The 23,201-nt window shown below is 48.0% G+C and overlaps 3 protein-coding genes across 3 annotated transcripts; 2 read left to right on the top strand and 1 right to left on the bottom strand.

The window, feature by feature from the left end:
* Nucleotides 1–3,219: 3,219 nt before the first annotated feature.
* LOC308291832 (signal recognition particle subunit SRP54-like) lies at nt 3,220–4,692 on the top strand (the record flags this gene model as incomplete). The annotated part of the gene is made up of 1 exon (XM_080733964.1): nt 3,220–4,692. The coding sequence occupies one exon, from the start codon at nt 3,220–3,222 to the stop codon at nt 4,690–4,692; it is 1,473 nt and encodes a 490-aa protein (XP_080590090.1).
* A 2,077-nt stretch (nt 4,693–6,769) lies between these two features.
* On the top strand, nt 6,770–8,104 carry LOC308291833 (tetratricopeptide repeat protein 5-like; the record flags this gene model as incomplete). Its single annotated transcript, XM_080733965.1, has 1 exon — nt 6,770–8,104. The coding sequence occupies one exon, from the start codon at nt 6,770–6,772 to the stop codon at nt 8,102–8,104; it is 1,335 nt and encodes a 444-aa protein (XP_080590091.1).
* A 12,213-nt stretch (nt 8,105–20,317) lies between these two features.
* LOC308291834 (acetyl-coenzyme A transporter 1-like) lies at nt 20,318–21,988 on the bottom strand (the record flags this gene model as incomplete). Its single annotated transcript, XM_080733966.1, has 1 exon — nt 20,318–21,988. One exon carries the CDS (start codon nt 21,986–21,988, stop codon nt 20,318–20,320), a length of 1,671 nt encoding a protein of 556 aa, XP_080590092.1.
* Between the last annotated feature and the right edge of the window lie 1,213 nt (nt 21,989–23,201).

Consider the following 23,201-nt stretch of genomic DNA (forward strand, 5'->3'; position numbering starts at 1 on the left):
CACACACACACACACACACCCCTCTGTTGTAATTCGATACTCTACTCTGCTCAGCTTGCTAACTTGATACCCTGATGATCATTATGACGTTTCAGCACTGGCCAGAATGTTCAGAATACTATGTCAGGACTGGCTGCTCTGCGTGAGGCGAGATGTTGTTAAATTGAAATAAATGCGGTTCAAAGAGTGGCATGTTTAAAATGTGGACAGTTGTAAATTTTCACGTTTGTTCGACGTGGTGGCTATGTTTGTGAGAGGTGTTTGTGAGAATATGTAGCTAAACATTCTGGTTTAGGTTTGCCACCAATTGCTCCAGTATAGATGCTTGATAGACTCCAAAAATGCTTCCGCCTCCTAAAAAGGTATCTACCTACGTCACACAGAAACGGGAAGTACGGGTCTAATGCCACAGACATATTTTTTTTAAAGGTGTCAAAATTATCGCGTTAACTGCGGTAATTAATTATTTTTATTAATTGCGTTAAAATTTTTAACGCAATTAATCCAAAAGCAGAACGACCTGCGGTGGAACACTGTCTGCGGTGGAACACTGTCTTACTGTAGCCTATAGCGCTGCCACTGCTCCTCCTCCACCCCCCCTCCCCTTTCTACACACAAGCATGTCACTCTGACTGCAGCAGCGAGAGACGGAGGAGAGCTCAGAGCTACGGTTTCAAAGTGAAGCAGGATTTAGATCGTTCACTGGAATAATACCTGATCATCATCATACAATACATCTGAAAAATATATAGTCTAGCCTACTTCTACCTCTGTTCCTAAAATCCGCGATGTTGTTAGGGTGCTGGGCTGCTGGCCTGGGTGCTCCAAACTTACTTGGATCAGATGAAAGACGCACGGCACTGCCAGGCATGACATAACTTAACGATCGATCGCCTCGTTGAAAATGCGCATTTGACCCAGGCAATCAACAGCACAACATTAATGGCAGCTGTTACAAACGCTTGTTTTCTCTGTCTTGTGCACGTGTGTCAGCTGTTTTATCTGTAACCTAGATGTCAAATAATTCTGTGTTGTATTGCAGTGGTTCTCAACCTATGGGTTGGGAACCCTAGGGGGATCCCCAATTTTATTTTGGGGGTCCCCAGATGTTAAGCTTAATGTTAACATTGTTTTCTCACTCAACAATAAACAGACCAACATACAGTATAGGTGTGGCATCTGCATTCTGCACATTTCTAAACTGACAAATTAAGGGCTTTTTACTAGGCCTATACCATACCTCTGGTCAAACATTAGTAAAATTATCAAATATTAGAGGCAGATATTCTGAAAATAGCAGATCTACATGCTTGTGGATCTACATGCTCACAAGCATGTAGATCTGCTATTTTCACAAGCAAACAGTCAAAACTAATGTAATGCCAACTCCTACAATTCCAAGTGCTCGTCAGGGTGTGTGGTGTGGGGGGGAGGGGGGTCCCCAGTTCAAATATGATTATTTTGGGGGGTCAGCCTGAAAAGTCATGTGTAAGCCAGTGTTTTAGACGTAGCCATGGGCCTATTGTATAAATATTTGCTATTGCTACACAATAAATGGTAAGGTAAAAAAATGCATAAAGGGTAATAATAATAACAATAATGATAATAAACATATATATAGGCCTACATATTGTATGATTAATCTATCTTTGCCTTTAGCTTGCCATTACCGCAACAATATACATAAAGAAATGGCATATTTTGGACATAGTTCGATTCGTGATTAATCATGATTAATTAATTTTTGAGCTGTGATTAATCTGATTAAAAATTTTAATCATTTGACAGCCCTAATTTTTTTATAACATTATTTTATTGAATTGTGATAAATAAAAACATAAGGCCTATATAAACATATAGGCCTATTTCTCATAATAACACCGCAACATGTTGGTATGTTATTTAGTTACAATCCACAAGCATTGGGGAGTTGATGTACAAGCTCGCAACGCGTCGCTTCGCCCCCTGTTGAGAGCTTGTAGATCGGCTCCAAAAGCCAGGGCTCTGAGTGTTTTAACTGTGCGACAGCGATGACGCAACCAGATGGCGACGGAGTAGTGTCCGGAATGCGCTGATTTGTTCACTACTGTAGTACACAACATCTGGACCCTCATTTAGGGGGAAGGGTTAGGGTTAGGGAGTAGGGAACGTGCTCCGCATTTCGGACACAGCCCTAGATAAAAGAACATCATATTGATGACATATGGGATCCCCATATATGGGCATAAAATGGACATGGACTGACACAGAGATCTCCATATATGGCCATTAATTTATTAGCGAGTACATTTTCCCCATTGACTTGAATGGGGAAAATTCAAATTTGCGAGTGTGACTCGCGTCACGGCAACCATACTCGCAATTTCCCAGATATGCAGCTTTAAGCCAGTGACGTCATATTCCTTCAGAGTAGACTATAACCAGTAAGACTCCCTAATCGGGAGATAAGCGACCGTTGGTCGCTTATCTCCACAAATATCACAACCTCCACCTCTCACGTCATACGGGTAGCCATAGTTACACCTGGAATGTTGAATCTCCATATATGGAGATAACCTACGCATCACACAAAGTCTGACCTCACCAGCCCATACTTGGGCATGGACGACTTATATCTCCATATACGGAGATGGCCATATATGGAGATACGATGACATCACAGAGTCCACAGCTGATGATGTGGCGTGATGTCATACAATACACAAACAAGCCCTATATAAAGGGGCAATTCTCACCAGGGAAGAGAGCATTGCCTGGAATGTTGAATCTCCATATATGGAGATAACCTACGCATCACACAAAGTCTGACCTCACCAGCCCATACTTGGGCATGGACGACTTATATCTCCATATACGGAGATGGCCATATATGGAGATACGATGACATCACAGAGTCCACAGCTGATGTGGCGTGATGTCATACAATAAACAAACAAGCCCTATATACTGATGCGGAGATATGAGCAGGGCAAAGGTGTGACGTGTGACGTGTGACCGACCGACCGACCGACGGACGGACGGCCGGTGGAGGTTTTCATAGTAAACTGCTCCCTGACGGTCGCAATAAATGTATATCGACCAGCATAACACGTCATAATCTCTTTGAACCCAGCATTTATAAGAGTCTCTCAGAATCGGAGAACAGGTTCTGAAGATCTTCTGAAGATCAATTGTTTTGTGGTTCTATTTAGAGAGAAGAGAGACATCTAACGCATCACCATGGTTCTGGCTGACCTGGGGAGGAAGATCACCTCGGCCCTGAGGTCCCTCGGCAACGCCACTATCATTAACGAGGATGTGTTAAACTCCATGCTGAAGGAGATCTGTGCAGCCCTGTTAGAGGCTGACGTCAACATCAAGCTCGTCAAACAGCTACGAGAGAGTGTCAAGTCTGCCATTGACCTGGACAAGATGGCTTCTGGTCTGAACAAGAGAAGGATGATCCAACACGCCGTGTTCAAAGAACTGGTTAAGCTGGTGGATCCAGGCGTGAATGCTTGGAGTCCAACCAAAGGGAAGAACAACGTTATCATGATGGTGGGTCTGCAGGGAAGTGGGAAAACCACCACCTGTTCCAAGATGGCGTACTTCTACCAAAGGAAAGGCTGGAAGACCTGTTTGATCTGTGCGGACACCTACAGAGCTGGAGCCTTTGATCAGTTGAAACAGAATGCCACAAAAGCCAGAATTCCTTTCTATGGAAGTTACACAGAGATGGATCCGGTCGTCATTGCAGCAGAGGGTGTAGAGAAGTTCAAGTCGGAGAACTTTGAGGTCATCATCGTTGACACGAGTGGACGACACAAACAAGAGGAATCGCTGTTTGAAGAGATGCTGCAGGTTTCCAACACCGTGCAACCGGACAACATAGTGTATGTGATGGACGCGTCAATTGGCCAGGCATGCGAGTCTCAGGCTAAAGCTTTTAAAGATAAAGTAGACGTGGCCTCGGTCATCGTTACTAAACTGGACGGACACGCTAAAGGTGGAGGGGCCCTCAGTGCTGTTGCTGCCACTAAGAGTCCAATCATCTTTATTGGTACAGGGGAACACATAGACGATTTTGAACCTTTTAAAACACAACCCTTCATCAGTAAGCTGCTTGGAATGGGAGACATCGAAGGACTATTTGACAGGTTTAACGAGCTGAAACTGGACGACAGCAACAACGAAGAGCTCATGAACAAATTGATGCACGGTCAGTTCGCGATCCGAAACATGTACGAACTGCTTCAAAACATCATGAGGTTGGGACCGGTTGGACAGACCATGCAAATGATTCCACACATGATGAACTTCCTAACCAAAGGAACCGAACAGGAGATGTCGACGAAGTTCAAGAAATTCATGACCATCATGGACAGCATGAACGACCAAGAGTTGGACGACAAGGACGGCGCTAAGCTCCTTAGCAAACAGCCCACCAGGATCCAGAGGGTCGCTCGGGGGGCAGGGGTCTCGAACAGTGACGTTAATGAGATGCTGGCCGAGTACACAAAGTTCTCCCAGTTGGCAAAAAAGATGCCTGGCTTCAAAGCGTTTTTTAAAGGCGGTGGCGACATGAATAAGATGGCCAGCCAGATGGCCAAGATGATAGACCCCAAGGTCCTGCATAGCATGGGCAACATGAATGGTATCCAGTCCATGATGAGAGCTGCTGGGAACGGGAAAGGAATCATGGGCTTCATGTGAGCGTGTCCAGCGTGAAGAGGGGGAAGAAATCCTAATTTGATCTCACCTCAGTCTGTTTTGTGAACTTGCACTCCGGAGAAAACCAAACCTGAGATTCTGTTATGAAAACAAAGAGGGGACATTACAATACATTTTTGAAGCGGTGAAAGCCGCTTCCAAGGAGTGGCTTTGTGTGTCCCGTTCATGTCCATATATGGTCATTTCAGTCCAGAATGAACAGGTTTTATCTGTCCCGTACATGTGTGTCCCGTTCATGTCCATATATGGTCATTTCAGTCCAGAATGAACAGGTTTTATCTGTCCCGTACGTCCAGAATATGTGTGTAATGTCCGTCCCGGTCTGAAGATTGGATGATTAAAAATGTCCAATGAGACCATACCTTGAGGATTGGTCAAGCTTCACATGACAATTCGGCCCTCCAGATAAAATCATTCATTCGTTCAGAATTGGAAGAATGTATAGATCACAGAGTTCATAGCTCTAGAACACATAGAATAAAAGTTCACCGCTTCACTTCGAACTGAGGTTTGATTTTTCAAAGAGAATACCAGCACTCATGGCGCCATCCTTTAAGCCTCTATATTACAGTGCCTTAACGGACAGTTCTGTTGCGTACTGGTGTTCTCTTTGAGAAGTGTATTGTAAAGTTACCTTTCCAGACCAAGCAAAGAGGGGAACCAGTAAGACCAAAATCAGTAAAGTAAAAGATGATGAACTCGGTAATAAGTCTTTTACCAGAAAGGTGAAATTGTAAGTTTGGTTGTCGTTTTTTTGCCCAAAGGGCAACACACTTTGTTTTCACTCAGATAAAATTTATTTTGTATTTTTTTGAGTGGAACTCAATGGGGGAGTGGTGGACGGGGAAGTCTCGCTATTTCGACAACGGAGCGTCGCTACTCACCCCCGGAGGTTAGGGTTAGGTTTGGTTGTCGAATGGATGGCTTGTAGAAACTAGAGAGACTGTTCCTCCGAAACAGCGTGCTAACTGTCATGTGAAGCTCAACCAATACTCCAGCTAACACCACTCCCAGATTCTCCACAACTCAATTGCACCTCATTGGCTAAGGGCCTTTGTACTGTCTACGACGGAACTCACTCTATAAATAATAAAGATAACAATGTTCTCGCCTTTCAGGCGTTTCCCCAGGACTATATTCTGCAACATGTTAATTGTCATGTGAAGCTCAACCAATACTCTAGCTAACACCACTCCCACTCCCTGCCTTTGTACTGTCTGCGGCAGAACTGCGGCAGATATATGCGGCGTAACTCACTATATAAATGACATGTGAAGCTCAACCAATACAGATATATGCGGCGAAACTCACTATATAAATGACATGTGAAGCTCAACCAATACAGATATATGCGGCGTAACTCACTATATAAATGACATGTGAAGCTCAACCAATACAGATATATGCGGCGAAACTCATATAGCCTCATTGGCTAAGGGCCCTGCCTTTGTGTAGCCTCGTACCCGCCCTCTTCCGGAAACCATTTCGTTTGTTCTCCCCTTCCAGGCGAGCCTACAATAACGACACGCTCTCGTGGTGGACCAATCAAGGATTGGACCGCTTCGTATTGTTATTCTGTGTTCAATTCTAATTTCAAACTTAGTTTCAGTAAAATGGAGCTGCTCAGTGGCAGTGACTCAGCATGTTTTTAAATGTTTTGTCCCATTGGATGACGTAAACACAGGGTGACGTGCAAGTTAGGCGCCTTGGCAGAGTGCCAACTTGCCCACCCATATACTGCATACTACTTGCACACTCTGGAGGCGCACATATATGGCCACGAGTGCACCTGACGCAAGTTGGCACCTCGGCAGAGTGCAGTCTAGTTATATAAATTAGTTGACCAGTGCAATATCTGTTGTCATAGTTCTTCGGAGGCCAGTCTGTACCATATGACATCAGACATGTCCATACATATACGTATATAAATATAATTCTGCAACGGTTGTGTTGATATTTACTTTTCTGGAGAATTGCTGTATGCTCTAAATTTATTTGGGAAATATAGAAAGCTTGATCCCATTTTGTGACCAAGTTAATTCTTAATGCCGGTTCAAAGATGGCGGAGGTCAACAAAACAGCGGAACCTGCGAAAGAGGACGATAAATTACGCCTTCTGAAGGGGCTCGTGGATGAGCTGTATCATTTCAGAGACTACTATTTCGAGACTCGTGGCGTGGAGGACGCTGGGAAGAAGACGTCGGACGTCGCCCGGGAGACGGCGAGAACCCTGAAGGAGCTGGAGGAGAACGAAAAGTCGGTGGGAAACAAGGCCGAGTTTCTCCTCCTCAAGGGCCGCTGTCTGAACGTCTCCCCGGAGTACAGCGCCGCCGCCGAGGAGTGCCTGTCCAAGGCGGTGAAGCTGGAGCCCGGCCTGATCGAGGCCTGGAACACCCTGGGGGATCAGTACTGGAAGAAGCTCGACATGGCTGCCGCCAGGGACTGCTTCGCGGGAGCGCTGAAACGGAGCCAGAACAAGGTGTCCCTGCGCAGCCTGTCCATGCTGCTGAGGCAACCGGCGGGTAACAACGACGGCGACGAGTCTGGAAAGCGAGTGCAGGAAAGCGTGGACATGGCCCGGCAGGCCGTTCAACTGGACGTCGCCGACGCCACCTCCTGGTACGTCCTGGGCAACGCCTACTTTGCCCAGTTCTTCCACAGCGGGCAGAACGCGCAGATGTCCCAGCGAGCCCTGACCGCCTACGCGCAGGCCGAGAAGGTGGACGCGGCCGGCGCCAGGTGCAACGCGGACCTTCACTTCAACCGGGCCGACCTGCTCCGGTACGAGGAGATGTTCGGGCCGGCGCTGGCCGGTTACGCCTGGGCCGCCGCCCTCGAACCCGACAGGGACTTGCCTCCGAAAAAGGAGAAGCAACTGCTCGCGTATCTGGAGGAAGTCTCGGAACTCGTCGAGAACAAGGGGAAGGTGAAGGCCGGCCGCTTGCAAAAGATGCTCTCGAACCTCAACGTGTCGGAAGCGGGGAGCCTGGAGCCACGGGCCCTTTCCTCCCTCAAGCAGGGCCACAACGCCGGAGTAGCGGCCCTGGGCAAGGTAGTGTTCAGTCTGGCCCCCGCGGAACGCATGGCCTTCACGTTCGGCATGGTGGACAGCGAGGGGACGTGCATGGCGGTGATGGTCTACAACACCGCCAACAACTGGGCCGTGATGATAGGAGACACCGTGGTGGTCCCGGAGCCCCAGGTCAAACACCACAGCGTGGCACACGGCGGCAAGTCTTTTGAGTTCCGCAGCGTACGCGTGGATTCCCCTCTGCTCCTCACGGTCAACGGCAAGAGGCCGAAGGTCCAGAGTCAGCTTGCCGTTTCGGTCAGCTACAAGCCCAACGACAACAAGCAGCATAGTGGAGAAACAAAGACAAGAGATTGGGATTAGAGTGGGGATTTGGGAATAGAGAGGGGTGTAAACCAAGTCAGAAGCACGAATAGTCTTGAGTACAATGGACCGCCCACAATGAAAACAAGCCTGTCCAGTGGACACTGTCCACTGTCCATAGCCCAAAGTGGTCCTTTACCTACTGTATGTTTTATTTTTCTGTGGTTTATATGATGTTATTTTCAATGGAACACATTTTAGGTAAATTTATGTTGTTTTAAATGTGCTCTACCCATAGAGCAGTGACTCGCTCATCCTCCGGTTCACAGAAGTTATTTCTCTATGGAGACTTTGGGTCATCTTAGAATCATCTCATATAAGCATTACGTTCCAAAAAAAAACAAACGGTTTGCATGATATTGTCGGGGAGGTGGCTCTGTATGGTTTATGATAGTCATTCACTCATATTTGATAAAGCCTGTTTCTAGCAAAGATGTAACTAATTCGGCAACAGTAACATTAGCGTTTTCTCACCATTAGTTGATTCTTCATACCGCGTAGATCATTTGTTTATGTTTGGAACACAGTTCTTATATGACGCGATATGAGAAAAGTCTATGGGAATTCAGAATGGGGGGGAAAAACATGAACCAGGTAGGATGGGTAAATGACATCAGACTTCACTGCTCTTAGGTGACATGACTTGACTTTAAAAGGCGCTTGCTCCTTTCTCCTTGACAGGCTACATACAGTAGGTTGTCTCTTGTTGCCTATGCTGGAAGAATAGCAGTCGTAAACTAGGTGTAAACTAACGAAGTATATTCAAGTAGGCCTCACTCAACTAAAATTCTGAGGTATGTTTTACCTGAAACTGGAAATGTTGTTTTTGTTAGTTTTCTCTTTGTAATGATGGCGTTTTGTTTTAAACAATTTTTCCTACGAACACATGCTGGGCGGCTTTTTTACTTGCGGTTTAAAGGCAGATTATTTTAATGTGAGCCCTAGTTTAGCTCAACTGTTATATGAGATCAAGCAGCAGATCCTCTCAATAGTAAGACATTTTGGATTTCTTCAAGGATGGGTGGTTGCTCTAACAAAACTACACATTCATTCAGATAACTTACGATATGATTAACAATGTTTATTATTGATGAGTATAACAAGTGTATATGTAACATTTTGACTTGGCGTCGGCTCTGCTTCCCCCTGCTCAGCGCAGCACAGAAGAACATCATTAACCATTGGGAGCAGGGGGATCTAAATATATAAATATATAAACACCCCCCATGGGGAACAGAATTAGCAGAGCCTACTGGTGGAGCTGGGGAGGCGGTGGGGGCAAGCAAGCGCATAGCACAGCAGACCTGGAAGGCAGCAGCAAGAGAATGACAGCCTGAGGGGGTTACATAGCTTGGCAAGAGATCAGCTGACTGCCGCAGGCAGGCAGGCTGCCACGTCGCCTGTGACGTAGGACTGGCGTAATAGTGTAGTAACAGACTTAAAGCAACATAGTGCGCAGTGACCCCTCAAGTGTATTCTAAATGAACTAACTCCGCTGGCTACATACATTTCATTCAGATAACTTACGATATGATTAACAATGTTTATTATTGATGAGTATAACAAGTGTATATGTAACATTTTGACTTGGCGTCGGCTCTGCTTCCCCCTGCTCAGCGCAGCACAGAAGAACATCATTAACCATTGGGAGCAGGGGGATCTAAATATATAAATATATAAACACCCCCAACACGCAGAGCCAAGAACGCCCTACGGGAAAATGACTCACCGATTCATCCTAGCGGATATCCCACCGCTCCTCGGTGGAGACACAGTGACGAAATGCAAGCTAGCATTTCTGGATCCTACTAGGATATCCTAGCCTTATGTGAGATAAATGACAATGTGAGCCAGGCGTACCATGCCGTTTGGCATCCTGGCCGAGCCCCCACTGCTCCTTATGGAGACACAGTGATGAAATGCAAGCTAGCATCCCAGGGTTCTGCTAGGATATACTACTATTATGTGGGAGAACTATGTGAGATGGCGCAACCAGCCGTGTGACATCTTTGCGGATATCCCACTGTTCCTCCTTGGAGGTGCAGTGACGAATGCCGCTAGCATCCTGGATCCAGCTAAGACATAGGTCTACTAACATAATGTGGAAAAATCTATGTGAACTGGCGCAACCAGCCATGCACGTCTTAGCAGATATCCTACTGCTCCTAATGGAGACACAGAGACGAATGCAACTAGCATCCTGGATCCTGATAAGACATACTAACATAATGTGGAAAAATCTATGTGAGCTGGCGCAACAAGCCGTGTGTCATCCTAGCAGATATCCCACTGCTCCGCGTGGAGACACAGTGCCGAAATGCAGCTAGCATTTCTAGATCCTGCTAGGATATTCTAACGTTATGTGAGATTCACTGAGGGAGCGCTCCCCCTTGATTAGCCGATCCCATCTTCTTCCCCAACACGAGACAATTAACCATCTGGGATCGGCTAGACACATTACTTTATTAAGCCTTTATAATGTCTGATACAACCATTTTTTTTTTTTTTTTTTTTTTTTTTTTTTTTTTTTCCCAGCTACCACCATATATGCATAGATTACTGAATCCATTCAGAGATAATTACAAACACTTGAACTCATGAGATTCTGCGCCAGCATAATCTCTCCCCGGTTTAGGCGTACGTAACGTTCATATGCGGAAGAGGACCACCGCCCCAGGGACTTTAGGGTGGCAACCGGCACTTTCATGGCTGCGGTTGTGGCTGCTCCGATACGAAGGGAGTGAGGAGAGTAGAGTTCAGGAGACAGTCCGCAGTACTGGCACAGCAGTTTTAGCTTTTCGACGAACCAGGATCTCGTCATTGGCTTGCCACCGGGGAGGAGAAACAGGGGATCATGAGGGTGGTTACAGGCTCGGTATTGCAGGTAGGTGGACATGGAAGAGAAGGGGCAGAAATCAGTATTAGTCTTAGATATGATCACGTGAACACCTTTTTTAGATTTGTCAGATTTAGAATGTTTCAAAAATAGAGTGAATAGGTCCTTTTCAAAGGTGACATCAGAAACAGTGAGATCATGCTCAGGGTCAAAGGAGAGAGAACTAGTGGTGAATTCCCCGCACCTTAAGAAACCATAAAAAGCTGTGAGAATGGTGGCTTCTAACATTTTATCCTCATAAAAAGAAAAGGAGCCCAGTCTCAGTCTACACACCAACTGATGCACCAAGTTAATAGTGAGAGGCAATCTTTTGTCTTTGCCTTGAGGTTGGTCTCTTTTGAGGCCGTTGAGCAGCAGACGAATGGAGGGATGGCTGAGGATACTACAGGCTGAAGGGTCTAGGCACCGGAGATGAAATTGAATACCCGCCAACATGGCTTTAATTGAAGATGGATGGAGCTTGCGGGATTCTGAGGAGTGCACTATGAAGGCACAGACTACAGCTAGATTGACTGGGATTGGGTTAATTGAACAGTAGGAGCAAAAAGAGGAAAAGAAAACCCATGCTGAATCGTATGCTTTTAATGTATTATTTGACAAGCCTTTCCTCATAGTCATGGCAGCTGAGTTCAAGAGACCTTGCAGAAACTTATTGGAATTTAATTGAGGATCGCTTGAGAAAACGGAGGGCAGGGCAGGCTGGATGGCTTGGCGTTGGGGCACAGCGCTCTGAAGTCCTGAAATTTAAACCGGGACAGAGCGTCAGCTATTGAATTATCGAGGCCTGGTATGTGAGAGGCCCGAAGAACGAAGTTGTTATTAATACAGATCCATGAAACCCTTCTCATTAAACTGTTAATAATCGGGATAGAAGAACGACCTTTATTAATAATGTTAACTGTGGCCTCGTTATCACAGAAAACCATTATTTGTTTCCTTTCCCACTCCTTCCCCCATAATAAGCATGCCATGACGATCGGGTACAATTCATACAGCGCAATGGATTTACAGTTAGCGGCCATTTCGCTCATTTCGATCGGCCACAGATGAGCAAACCACTCGTTTTCATAAATCCCTCCGAACCCGATGGACGGGGCGGCATCAGTGAAAAATTTAAGAGTAGAGGAAGTTTCTATTACATCGTTATAGAAAAAGGATATCCCGTTCCATTGATCTATCAATGCGGACCAGAACCGAATATCAGATTTGCAACCCTCATCTAGAACAATAGTATCATTGAGATTAGGAACGGATTTTGCCATGTCTAACAGCCGTGAAACGAATGAGCGGCCCTGGGGAATGATTCGCATGGCGAAGTTGAGATGGCCTAGAAGCGACAAAATATTACGTTTAGACATAGCTGGAACCTCTAGACAGTTCTTTAGAAATTCTCTAATGCGGGTTAGTTTATCCTCTGGCAAGGATGCCTGCATGCGCTCGCTGTCTAATAGAATGCCAAGAAACTCTAACTTTTTCCTGGGGCCGACTGTTTTTTCCTCTGACAGGGGAACTCCGGTAGCTTTAAACAGGTCTTTTAAAACTGAGATGCACCGGGCTGGAGGCGAGTGGCGAAAATCTACAACTAGGAAATCATCGAGGAGATGCAACACGAAAGGCAGTTTATACGTGTTGGATAAAATCCAGCATAGCGCTTCTGATAGTGAGTCGAAAATGCGGGGGCTGCTACGGCACCCGAATGTTAGCTTGACTGCAAAATAGAAAAGGCCCTTCCATTTCACCCCGAAGAAAGGCCATTGCGAAGGGTGGAGTGGCATAACCTTGAACGCATCCGTAATATCCGCTTTCCCCAGCCACGCGCCAACGCCCGCCGCTTTGATCATTTGGATAGCGTTATCAACAGTGGCGTAATACAGGGAGAACGGGAACAACGGAATTAATTCGTTAATGCTGGGAACTGGGCCGTTATGCGGCGCTGACAGGTCGATGATCATACGTTTTTTCCCTGAGTATTTGCGCGTAGCTACTCCTATTGGGCTCACTCTGAAAAGGGAGAACGGGGACTTTTTGAAAGGCCCGATCATGTGGCCTTTAGAGATTTCTTTTTTAAGAAGTTCATCTACCGCAGTGGGTTCTAAAATTGCAGACTGCAAATTTTTGCATACATGAGTAACCTTCGGTAGCCAGCACAAACCCGCCAGAAACCCCTGAACTAGCCCAGTCAATAAATAGTCAACGAAAGAACGATTCGGGTGGTTCTTGAGGGCCTTGGACAAAGCAGGGACATTCACAGGAGTGGATGGATGGTCCTTTATTTTCTCGCTGGTTTTGCACGGACTCTCCGTGGGCAGACGGACCTCGGGTGGCTGTCCCCGCACCAGCTGCAGATATGCATAAATTTACAAGGTTGGAATGTGCATACATTTTCATTGAACTGGGAACAAATGGGAGTATTATCACCAGGCGAGTATCGCACCTGCTGTCTCTTGGGTTGAGCGGCGAAGTTGGCCGAGGCACTTGGCTGAGGCTGCTGGTACTGGGGCTGCTCACGCTTAAACGTAGGCGCGGTTTTGGGGCAGAGATTAACGGTGTGGTTAAAAGAACCGCACACTGCACATGACAACATCTTATGCCCGGTGAAATGCCTGGATATTAAAGAAAGGTCAACTACCGACCAGTCCAGGCGTTGGTTGAACCTTTGGATGTGGAGAGCGGCTTTAGAGGAAAATGATTTGTGATACTCATAGAAAAGGGAGCCGCCATATGACAAAGCCAGATCTGCTATGATGGACATGTAGGTGTCTAATTCCTGCCTGCGCTGGGGGTAAGCCTCGCAGACGCAGTCTCTATATACACCAAAAGCAACAAAAAACTCAGCCAGAGTTAAGGTTTTGGACAGCCTGGGGTCTGAGTCCTTAAGCATCACGGAAACATCCCCGCAATCCAGCATCCTCCTATCAGAAGCGTCGGAGTTAATCAGAATCTTGATCAGGTTAATATCATGTCCTGTCGAAAAAGCGGACAATTGGTAAGCGATTTAAATGCCTAATTTCTATAACAATTTAGACTTAAAGCTTATTTACCTGCTACTATGTGACCTCTTAGGTTCTCTGAGATGGCCGCCGCAGGAGAGAGAAAAGGAGAGCCCGTAGCAGGGGCTGGAACAGCTGTTCCCCAGGTTTTCTGCGTGGCCACAAACGGCGAGCTCGCAGCGAGCCCGCCGAACTGGAACGGGGGTGGCGCGCAGCCAGCGGCTGCTGCTGCTGCCGCCGTTGCTGCCTGGAAAAACCCTGTAGTTGGCGCGGAGCCCGCGGCGGCTGCCGCCGTAGGTAGCTGGAAAGGCCCTGTAGTTGGCGCGGGGCCCGCGGCTGCTGCTGCTGCCGCCGTCGTAGGTAGCTGGAAAAGCCCTGTAGTTGGCGCTGAGAAACGCGAAGACCGGCTAGAAGGACCTGGGCCGCCGCTGAAGTTCTCGAGAGCGTTGATCCTTATATTCACTTGATCGATGGACGATTTCAGGCTTAGCAGAGTAGCTGTGATGACGTCGTCATTAGGTCTGCTAGAAGCGGGTTCCGACGGCTTGCTTTTACTCTTCTTTGCCCCTGACGGCCCCGTGATGCTGGCGGGGCGGCCGCGCTTCTTAGCTGGGCCTTTGCCTTTACCAGCGCCGGACGGGCTCTGTTGATCTTGATCGGGCTCTTCTGAATTGATCATGAAGTCAAACAGACCTTCATGGCTCAGACCTGGCGTTGCTTGCAAGCCGCGCGCATACAGGTTCTCCAAAATACGCTGTACAGGCCAGTCAGACAGCTTCTTCTGAATCTGGCGGGAGCTACGTCTCCTGCTGGGGAGAGAGGGAGGAGGATCCACCTCGCTGGTCGCCGTCGCTGGGATCTCAATCTCCTCGACTGGATCTGGATCTACTTCAATTAGATCGTGCGCAGGGCCATCGTCGTCCGACTCGGAGTGAGCGGCGGACATGGCGGCGACAAAACCAACAAACAAAGCTAAAGCAGCAAGCAAGCGCATAGCACAGCAGACCTGGAAGGCAGCAGCAAGAGAATGACAGCCTGAGGGGGTTACATAGCTTGGCAAGAGATCAGCTGACTGCCGCAGGCAGGCAGGCTGCCACGTCGCCTGTGACGTAGGACTGGCGTAATAGTGTAGTAACAGACTTAAAGCAACATAGTGCGCAGTGACCCCTCAAGTGTATTCTAAATGAACTAACTCCGCTGGCTACATACATTTACCGTCTGGTGTATTTATTAACCACTTAGGCCTAAGCCTCGTTGTTTAGTTAATGGATTCCCGATCTTTGTTTAAGCCAGTAGCCCAATCAGGGACCAGCATTTCTGGCAACGTCATCATTACCAGCCAATGAGGGACCAGCATTCCTGGTGATGCCAGTGGTGAGCCGGTGCACTCTGCTGGCTCACAAGTAGGCCATACATGGCCCACTTGTGCACAAGGCGCAAAGAACGAGTTGAGGAGTTGAGGAGGCTGCACCAGGACAAGTCTGCGGGCCGGATGGCGTCAGTCCCAGGGTGCTTAACCTCGCATCACCAGGCTTTCCGCTGGGGGAAAGCCTGGTCTTCGTTTACTAAACAGGCCGTTTGATCCGGTCGGGAGCGGAAGGGCTCCTACGTTTTTCTGTAGTCCAAAACGGACTACACTTTGGCCGGAAACAACGACCGGAAACAGTTTCAACCCAGTTAGCGCATGCGCAAGTAGTTAGCGCATGCGCAAGTACGGGTTAAAACTGTTTCCGGTCGTTGTTTCCGGCCAAAGTGTAGTCCGTTTTGGACTACAGAAAAACGTAGGAGCCCTTCCGCTCCCGACCGGATCAAAAGCCCGAAATTGGAAGCCAGCCCAGGCTACAGGGTGCTAATATCAGGGTTCCCACACATTTTTACCAATTCATTTCCAAAACTTTTCCAAAACCTTTCCAGAATACTTAACCCAATTTCCAGGACTATATAACAATAATTCAGCTCAATAACAGGTCGCTTACTCCTATGCAAAACGCCCAAAGACAGGTAGTGTATGCCAGTGGTTCTCAACCTTTTCAGGCCGTGACCCCCGAAATAATCATGTTTTAACCGGGGACCCCGGCACCCTGACGAGCACTAAGAGTTGAGGAATTTTGCATAACACGGTTCTATTGTGAAAATAGCAGATCTACATGCTCACAACGCCTCGCGTTTCGAGGCGTTGTGAGCATGTAGATCGGCTATTTTCCCAATTTCTGCCTCTAATATTTGACAATTTGGCCCATGTTTAATTTGTCATTTCAGAGGTATTATCAATATCAATAACCAAAGACAATGCATAGCTATCTTTCCCAGGACCTTCCAGGACCCTTGATAAATTCCAAAACTTTTCCAGTACTGGAAAAATATTTTTCTAATTTCAAAATATTTCCAGGAATTTCATGACCGTGGGAACCCTGTAATATTCACAATATATGATTATTTTGGGGGTCGCGGCCTGAAAAGGTTGAGAACCACTGTTCCACAGCACCTGCGACCTCTTGTGAGTGACTCACTGGATCCTCTCCAGGTTGCTTGCCGAGGTCAGGTGCTGTACCATATTCTACAGAGGTCTTATGCACACTATAAGGAGATAAGGGGAGCACAGTCAGGGACATGCTGGGCCCCTGATTCAGCCCGGGAAAAAGAGTTGTAGAGGCCCTCATTGCGTGCTATAGAGAGATCTCTCTCTCTATAGCGCTGCTGCTACTCAAAGATTTGCCATTTCAGATCATGACAAGTGACAAGCCAGTGGGCCAATTACTGTACACATGAGTTGTATTTCGTCGTTGCCGGGTGGAAACCTTGTATGTCCAAAACCGTTTGTTTTGTATTTATCATTTTAAAAATCATTTTACACAACGCCGTTGTGTGCTTGTAGATCTGCTGTTTTCACAACAGCCTTATATGATGAAGCAGGGCTTTGCTTTGCGAAAAATTTTATAAACTTGAAACTTGGAGATTGGAGGTTTCTGCCCGACAGTGACGATTTACTTTATTGGCCGCCCAGCCCCCAAAATGGAACGAGGGCTGACATTTTATTTTAATTTGTTTTGCTAATGGCTGGCCTGGACCGGCCGGGAATGAACCGGCTGTTCGGGAGTTGTCCCGCTTTTCCCAATGGCCAGCACGTCCCTAATCACAGTCAGTGGCGGTGAGGCCCACATGTTCTTTCTCCAGTGCATTTAATCTTTAGAGCAAGGGTCTTCAGTTACTATAGGGGGTCTGCCAAATCTTTGGATCGCGCTGCAAGGCGTTGTGAGCTTGTAGATCGGGAAAAAGTGCAGACTAAGTACAGCTGTAAAAGGTCAACTTTATTAAGTATTGACATGTGGTTAAATATCTGAAAACACCAACTGACGATTGTGCTGTTAAACAATGAAACTTTATGGAATCTCTGAAAAGGTTGTTGGGGTCCCTGCTTCATCTCTCTCTCTCAACTAAGGGGTCCTTGGCCTGAAAACGTTGAATTGACCCCTGCTTTAGAAAATAACCAGTTCAGTTTATTTGGTGCAATCATCACCCCTATGGGTCTCTGTGCAATTCACAGCAATAAGTCATACAACAAATTCTACATCAAGTAGACAAAAACAAAAAAGGCAGTAAAATGTGCCAGCAGGTATGGTCAAACAATTACCATGTGCCAGGGGAAAAAAGAAAGAAAGAAAGAAAGAAAGAAAGAAAGAAAGAAAGAAAGAAAGAAAGAAAGGTGTTCATATCAACGTAGAGGACAGCTATAGGGGAACTGTAATGCAGGTAACTGGCTGAAATTTGTTAAATTTGTTTGGTGTGTTTTGTAAAAGTAAAAGCAACTAGAAGCAGTGCTCTTCCGAGCACAGGTCTCCACCAGGCCACACAAATCGGCCTGTTATAGCGCCACCATGAGGCTGATTTAAAAAATGTGGGGCAGAGGTTCTGAATTAGCATCCAGGGAGTGTGTGTGCTCAGTTTGGCAGCGATCGGGCCAACGGCGCCGGAGATTAGCTGGTAACAACCAGGCCACACAAATCGGCCTGTTATAGCGCCACCATGAGGCTGATTTGAAAAATGTGGTTCTAGATTGGCATCCAGGGAGTGTGTGTGCTCAGTTTGGCAGCGTCCGGGCCAACGGCGACTGAGATTAGGTGCTCACAAACTGCGAGGACGCACGCACGGACGGACGCACGGACGGACGGACACACGGACGGACGGAGGGGAAAACATACTCTCCCCCATGCCTTCGGCTGGTGGAGACAATTAAAGCACTGCAGGGTGCTCCGATGTCTCCATCTAGTGGCCAAGAGGAAGACTGGCACAAGGTTTGTGAAAAGTGCCCTTTGACCGACGTCACTACCGACCAACCAGCAGGCTCCTTCCGTCCTGGTACCGCCTCCTTCTGCTAATCTGCTTGTTTTGTTTATGTTGACTGAGTTGCAAAGGTGAGGACGTTATCCAGTTTTGTTGGGAGAAAAAAAACACGTTATGCCCAGCTTATCCATTCTGTGAATGAGCTGCACATACACAATTAATAATAACCTGTAAAATAATTAAAGTTAGGGGTGTAACAAAACCTATTTCCCCCCTTATTTTCCAAAAGCCTGAAATGATATGCCTGCCAAGTGCCAACTCAGAGCCCGGAGGATTAATGCCTACACACACAACACATGGTGCTGCTATGGTACGTTTAGGAAAGCCAATTTATCATGTTAACGTTATGTAATTATTGAATAGGGGAGAAAAAAGTGCGTTGTTTGTCTGTTTTTGCTGTTCAGAGTGAGTGACTCTCAGCAACTGACCACCCCAGGCCAAAACACACTACTACTACTCCGACTGAAGGACAGCGGTTCTACCTGCCACACGGGGGCGCCATGCATCCATTCATCGCCAGCCTCGTGCAATGCTGGTGTGCTGTGGTGTGGACTTGACCTGTGGCTGTGGGTTTGAGGCGAGGTGAGTCCACTCAAAAGAAGGTTTTAAAACAACAAGAACAATACAATGCACTTTCTGTTTGTTTCATCATGGCAGGTTCGAATTGGCTTTATACTAAAGCAGTGGTTCCCAAACTGGGGGTTTGTCAACCACAGGAGGAGGGGATTATTTTGGGGGGTCCCTGGGTGATTAGCTCTCAACATTATAAGTGTAGGCCTATAGGGTATCTGCACATTTCCTAAGTTACAATTTAAGACCTTTTTAATACCAAATTGTCAAATATTACGTAAGAAAGAGGCAAACATTGTGAAAATAGCCAGTCTACAAGCGTTATGAGCTTGGGTATTTCATCTGTGGAACTGAGTCAAACTAAATGTAATGCCTACGGTTCCAAGTACTCGTCGCGGTGGGGGGTCCCCAGTTCAAATATGATTATTTTGAGAGGTCACAACCTGAAACGTTTGGGAGCCCTTGTACTAACTAAAGTAACTAAAAATTGTACTAGTCAGAGCTGGTTATCCTAAAGTCTGTCTGACACAGTGACACCAGTGGCAACCACCCCAGGACTACGGCATTTATGGATAAACACCACAATACATCATAACACACTAGACTGCTGACTGTTAAAGATGGGGTGCCATCTTTAACAGTACACACAAAGCCAGACCTAGGAGCGGTTAGCACTGCTCAAAAAGAAATAATGAATAAAGTAATTTAATCGTTTTCAATGAGTCTAGCATAATTAGGAAGGGTCTGATAAAAATGAATGTCAAATATCTAAATATTGAATCAGGCCAATTAAGAACACATGTTAGAGGCTATTACACAGTATACATTACATTTCATTATAATGAGAGTCTTTGGGGAAAGGAGCCCATTGTTCAAGAGCATGTTGTGAATTTTGATTTGTGTACCTACTACCTAGACTACCATTAGGGATGAGCTGTAATTGCCGATTTCCTATTGGATGTGCTTTAGATAGCCATAGCTACAAAAAAGAGGAAAATTAAATTAAAGATCACACCCGGTGTGAAGTGAGCGGTGCTATTTATATGAGTTAATTCCCGAAACTTGGCTGATGTGACCCTGCGCGTACAACACACTTTGAACGCTTTGTGCAGAGATGTTGGCCAGATGTAGGCCAAGCTTCGCAGGGCACGAAGTTTGGCCTACATCTGTCCTACATCTTTGTGACCCTGGGCGTACAACAAGCTTTGGACAAAGCAAGATGTTAGAGTTTAGCTCCTTCCAGGAGCACCGCTCAAAAAAAAGAAAAACAAAAGACAAAGTTGTTTATCACCTTTCAATCAATTCATCACACATTTTGGATACAAATGCACAATTAGAAGAAAACTCTTTTTGGATTTCCACAACAAAGTCATTGACGACGAGGTCCTCGATCTGCACAAGGAGCACCGGAGCAGTTTAAAGCCTTTCCTTTTCCACTTGTTTTTTCATTTTGCACCTCCACGCCGCGGGGCTCTGATCCTGGAGGTGTCTCATCCTCTTGCCCAGCCACATCCACCAGGCCAGGCCCACGGCGAAGCAAACCACCACCTCTACGTAGTACCCGTCCAACGCCGTGGCGCACGCTCCGCCCGCCTTGACGCACAGCTCCGCGCTCTCCGCCGAACCGCAGCTCTGCCCCGCGACGACTCCACCCGCCGCGGCGGCGACCCCCCGGCACTCCTTGACAGTGAGCGGGTCCACCAGCCACAGGGCCAGCGTGGAGGGCCAGTTCCCCCCCAGGTTGGTGACGGTGTTCAGCAGGGTCATGTACGTGCCGCCGATCAGCGGGTCGCTCACCTGCGTGTAGAAGGCCATGCTGGACACGTACATGGCATAGAGCGCGCCCTGCTGGAGCCCGTAGCTGAGCAGCAGTATGGCGTAGTAGTACGCGGGGAACCCCCCGCCGTGGGGGTCTCTCAGGCGGGGGGTCCACCACACCAGCAGGGCGTACACCAGGCCCATGACCAGCCGGAAGGGGAAGGCCCTGTGGTAGACATCCAGGGGCCGCGGCCCCGCCGTGTACCTGCTGAGGAAGAGGGGCAGCGTGATCTGCAGCGGCACCATGGTGATGGCCAGGAAGGCCAGCTGCTCCTTGGGCACGCCCGCCTCAATGAGCTTCAGCCCCGTCACCGCCTCGGCCGCCGAGAAGCCCACCTTGGCGGTGAGCAGCAGGCCGCACAGCGTGGCCACGGGGGGCATCCTGACGATGGAGAACAGCAGCTGGTACGTCTCCCGGACTCCCTTCGTCTCCTCCGCGGGGACGCCGCCGCGCTTCTTCCCCGGCGCGCTTCGCGACCCCTTCTCCTTCTTGAAGAGCGCCAGCAGCGTGGTGGAGAACAGGAACGCCACGCCCCAGAAGAACAAGAAGCCCGACATGGTGATGATGCCCCTGGCCTGCGGCGCCCTCCGGAGGTACTTGTTGCAGAAGTCGGCCGACTCCAGCACCAGGAAGAGCACGTTGCCCAGGAAGTAGCCGGCCGTCTGGCCCACCGAGTTGCACGTGGACGCGTAGCCCACGTTCTCCCGCGACAGCATGGTGAGCGCCCAGCCGTCCACGGCGATGTCCTGCGTGGCCGCCAGGAACGCCAGCGCGAAGAAGACGGCGGTCAGCGTGCCCACGTCGGGCCGCCGCCCGTCGCCGCTCTGCAGCAGCGTCTCGGCCGTGTAGGACAGGTAGAGCATGAACAGGCCCAGCAGGTACTGCGTGGGCACCAGCCACGTCTTCCTCCGGCCCACGCGGGCCACGTAGAGCGCGTCCACCAGCGGCGCCCACAGCAGCTTGAGGCTGAAGGGCCAGAACACCAGGCTGAAGAAGGCCTGGTCCGTGTAGCTGACGTTCTTGCTCTGCAGGATGAGTGGGACGCTGCCCGCCAGCCCCAGCGGGATGCCCTGCAGCACGTAGAGGAAGAGCAGCAGCAGCACGTTGCGCAGCTCGCGCCCGCGCAGGATCCCCGGCGGTCCCGCGGCCTTCAGGAAGAGCCCGCTGTTCTCCGCGTCCGACGACCCTCCTCGGTCCCTGAGGAGGGCGCCAGCCTCTTCCATGTCCGAGATGAGGGTTGTGGCGAAGCCTCCCTTGTGTTCCCTCATTGTTCTCTCTCTCTCTTTCGCTCTCTCAGACCGAAGATCTGCGCTCTCTGCTCGTCAGCGAGTATGACTCCATGATGGCGGAGCAGCGGGCATTGAAAATAGCTGTTTGCCTTGCAAAAACTACTGGTGGTGATGATGAAAGCAGTACTAACTAGCGGGGCATCACGTCAGACAGAGGTTTTGAGTATGTGGGCATGCCTCTGGCGTTGGTCGTCCGTGACATATCTATGATGTAACGACTCCATATAGGGAAGGTTTGAACCAGATCCGACTGCCATTGGCTTCCATTATGGAATTATTAGTCAAGTTAGATATTTAAAAAAAAAAGTCACACCCAATGTGAAGTGAGCGGTGGTCGTGCTTGCATAACGTCTTCAGACTAGGATATAAGTCTAGGATGTACAGGCTACAGACACACACACACACACACACATTGCTATGGCAAAAACATGAGGAGAAATGGCTACAGACACACACACAGCCACTCTATGGAGCGGTTTACCGCCGCTCAAATATTCGCTGGTACGTCTTTGGCCTACGGGCAGGGTGCAGTAGAATAGTTCCAAATCCTTGGGGTGTTTTTAGCTCTGGTCCAGAGCGTCAGCGAGTTCTCACTAACGTACTGTAGTGGTTCTCAACCTGTGGGTCAGGACCTCCAGAGGGATCCCCAGATGTTTAGCTAAATGTTAACATTTAGACCAACATACACTACAGTATAAGTGTGTACAGGGTATCTGCACATTTCTAAAGTGACAACTTACGGAATTTAATGACCTGTGTGGTACCTCTGGTCAAACATTGGTAAAATTGTCGTTGTAAGCATGTAGATCGGCTATTTTCACAATAGATTGAGTCAAACTAAATGTAATGCCAACTCCTACAATTCCAAGTGCTTGTGCAGGGTGGAGGGTCCCTAGTTCAAATATGATTATTTTGGGGGCCGCGGCCTGAAAAGGCTGAGAACCACTGCACTAACGCTCTGACAGGTGGCTGACTCACAGACAGGACCAATCAAAATAAACAAAACTACTTCACTACTCACCTAAACAAAGCTAGTTTGGTGTTGTTGAAAGTCTATTCTCCACGGTGGGAAAACTCTCATGACCCCACCCGAAATAAAATGCATCCAATTCGACCGCCACTGTTTACTATTCTTATTTCCGGGTTGTAGGTGGGGTTGGCAAAAGGGCCTTTCTGTGTGGAGTTTGCATGC

This window comes from Nannobrachium achirus, assembly GCF_963921795.1.
Source record: "Nannobrachium achirus genome assembly, chromosome: 9".
Taxonomy (NCBI): Eukaryota; Metazoa; Chordata; class Actinopteri; order Myctophiformes; family Myctophidae; genus Nannobrachium; species Nannobrachium achirus.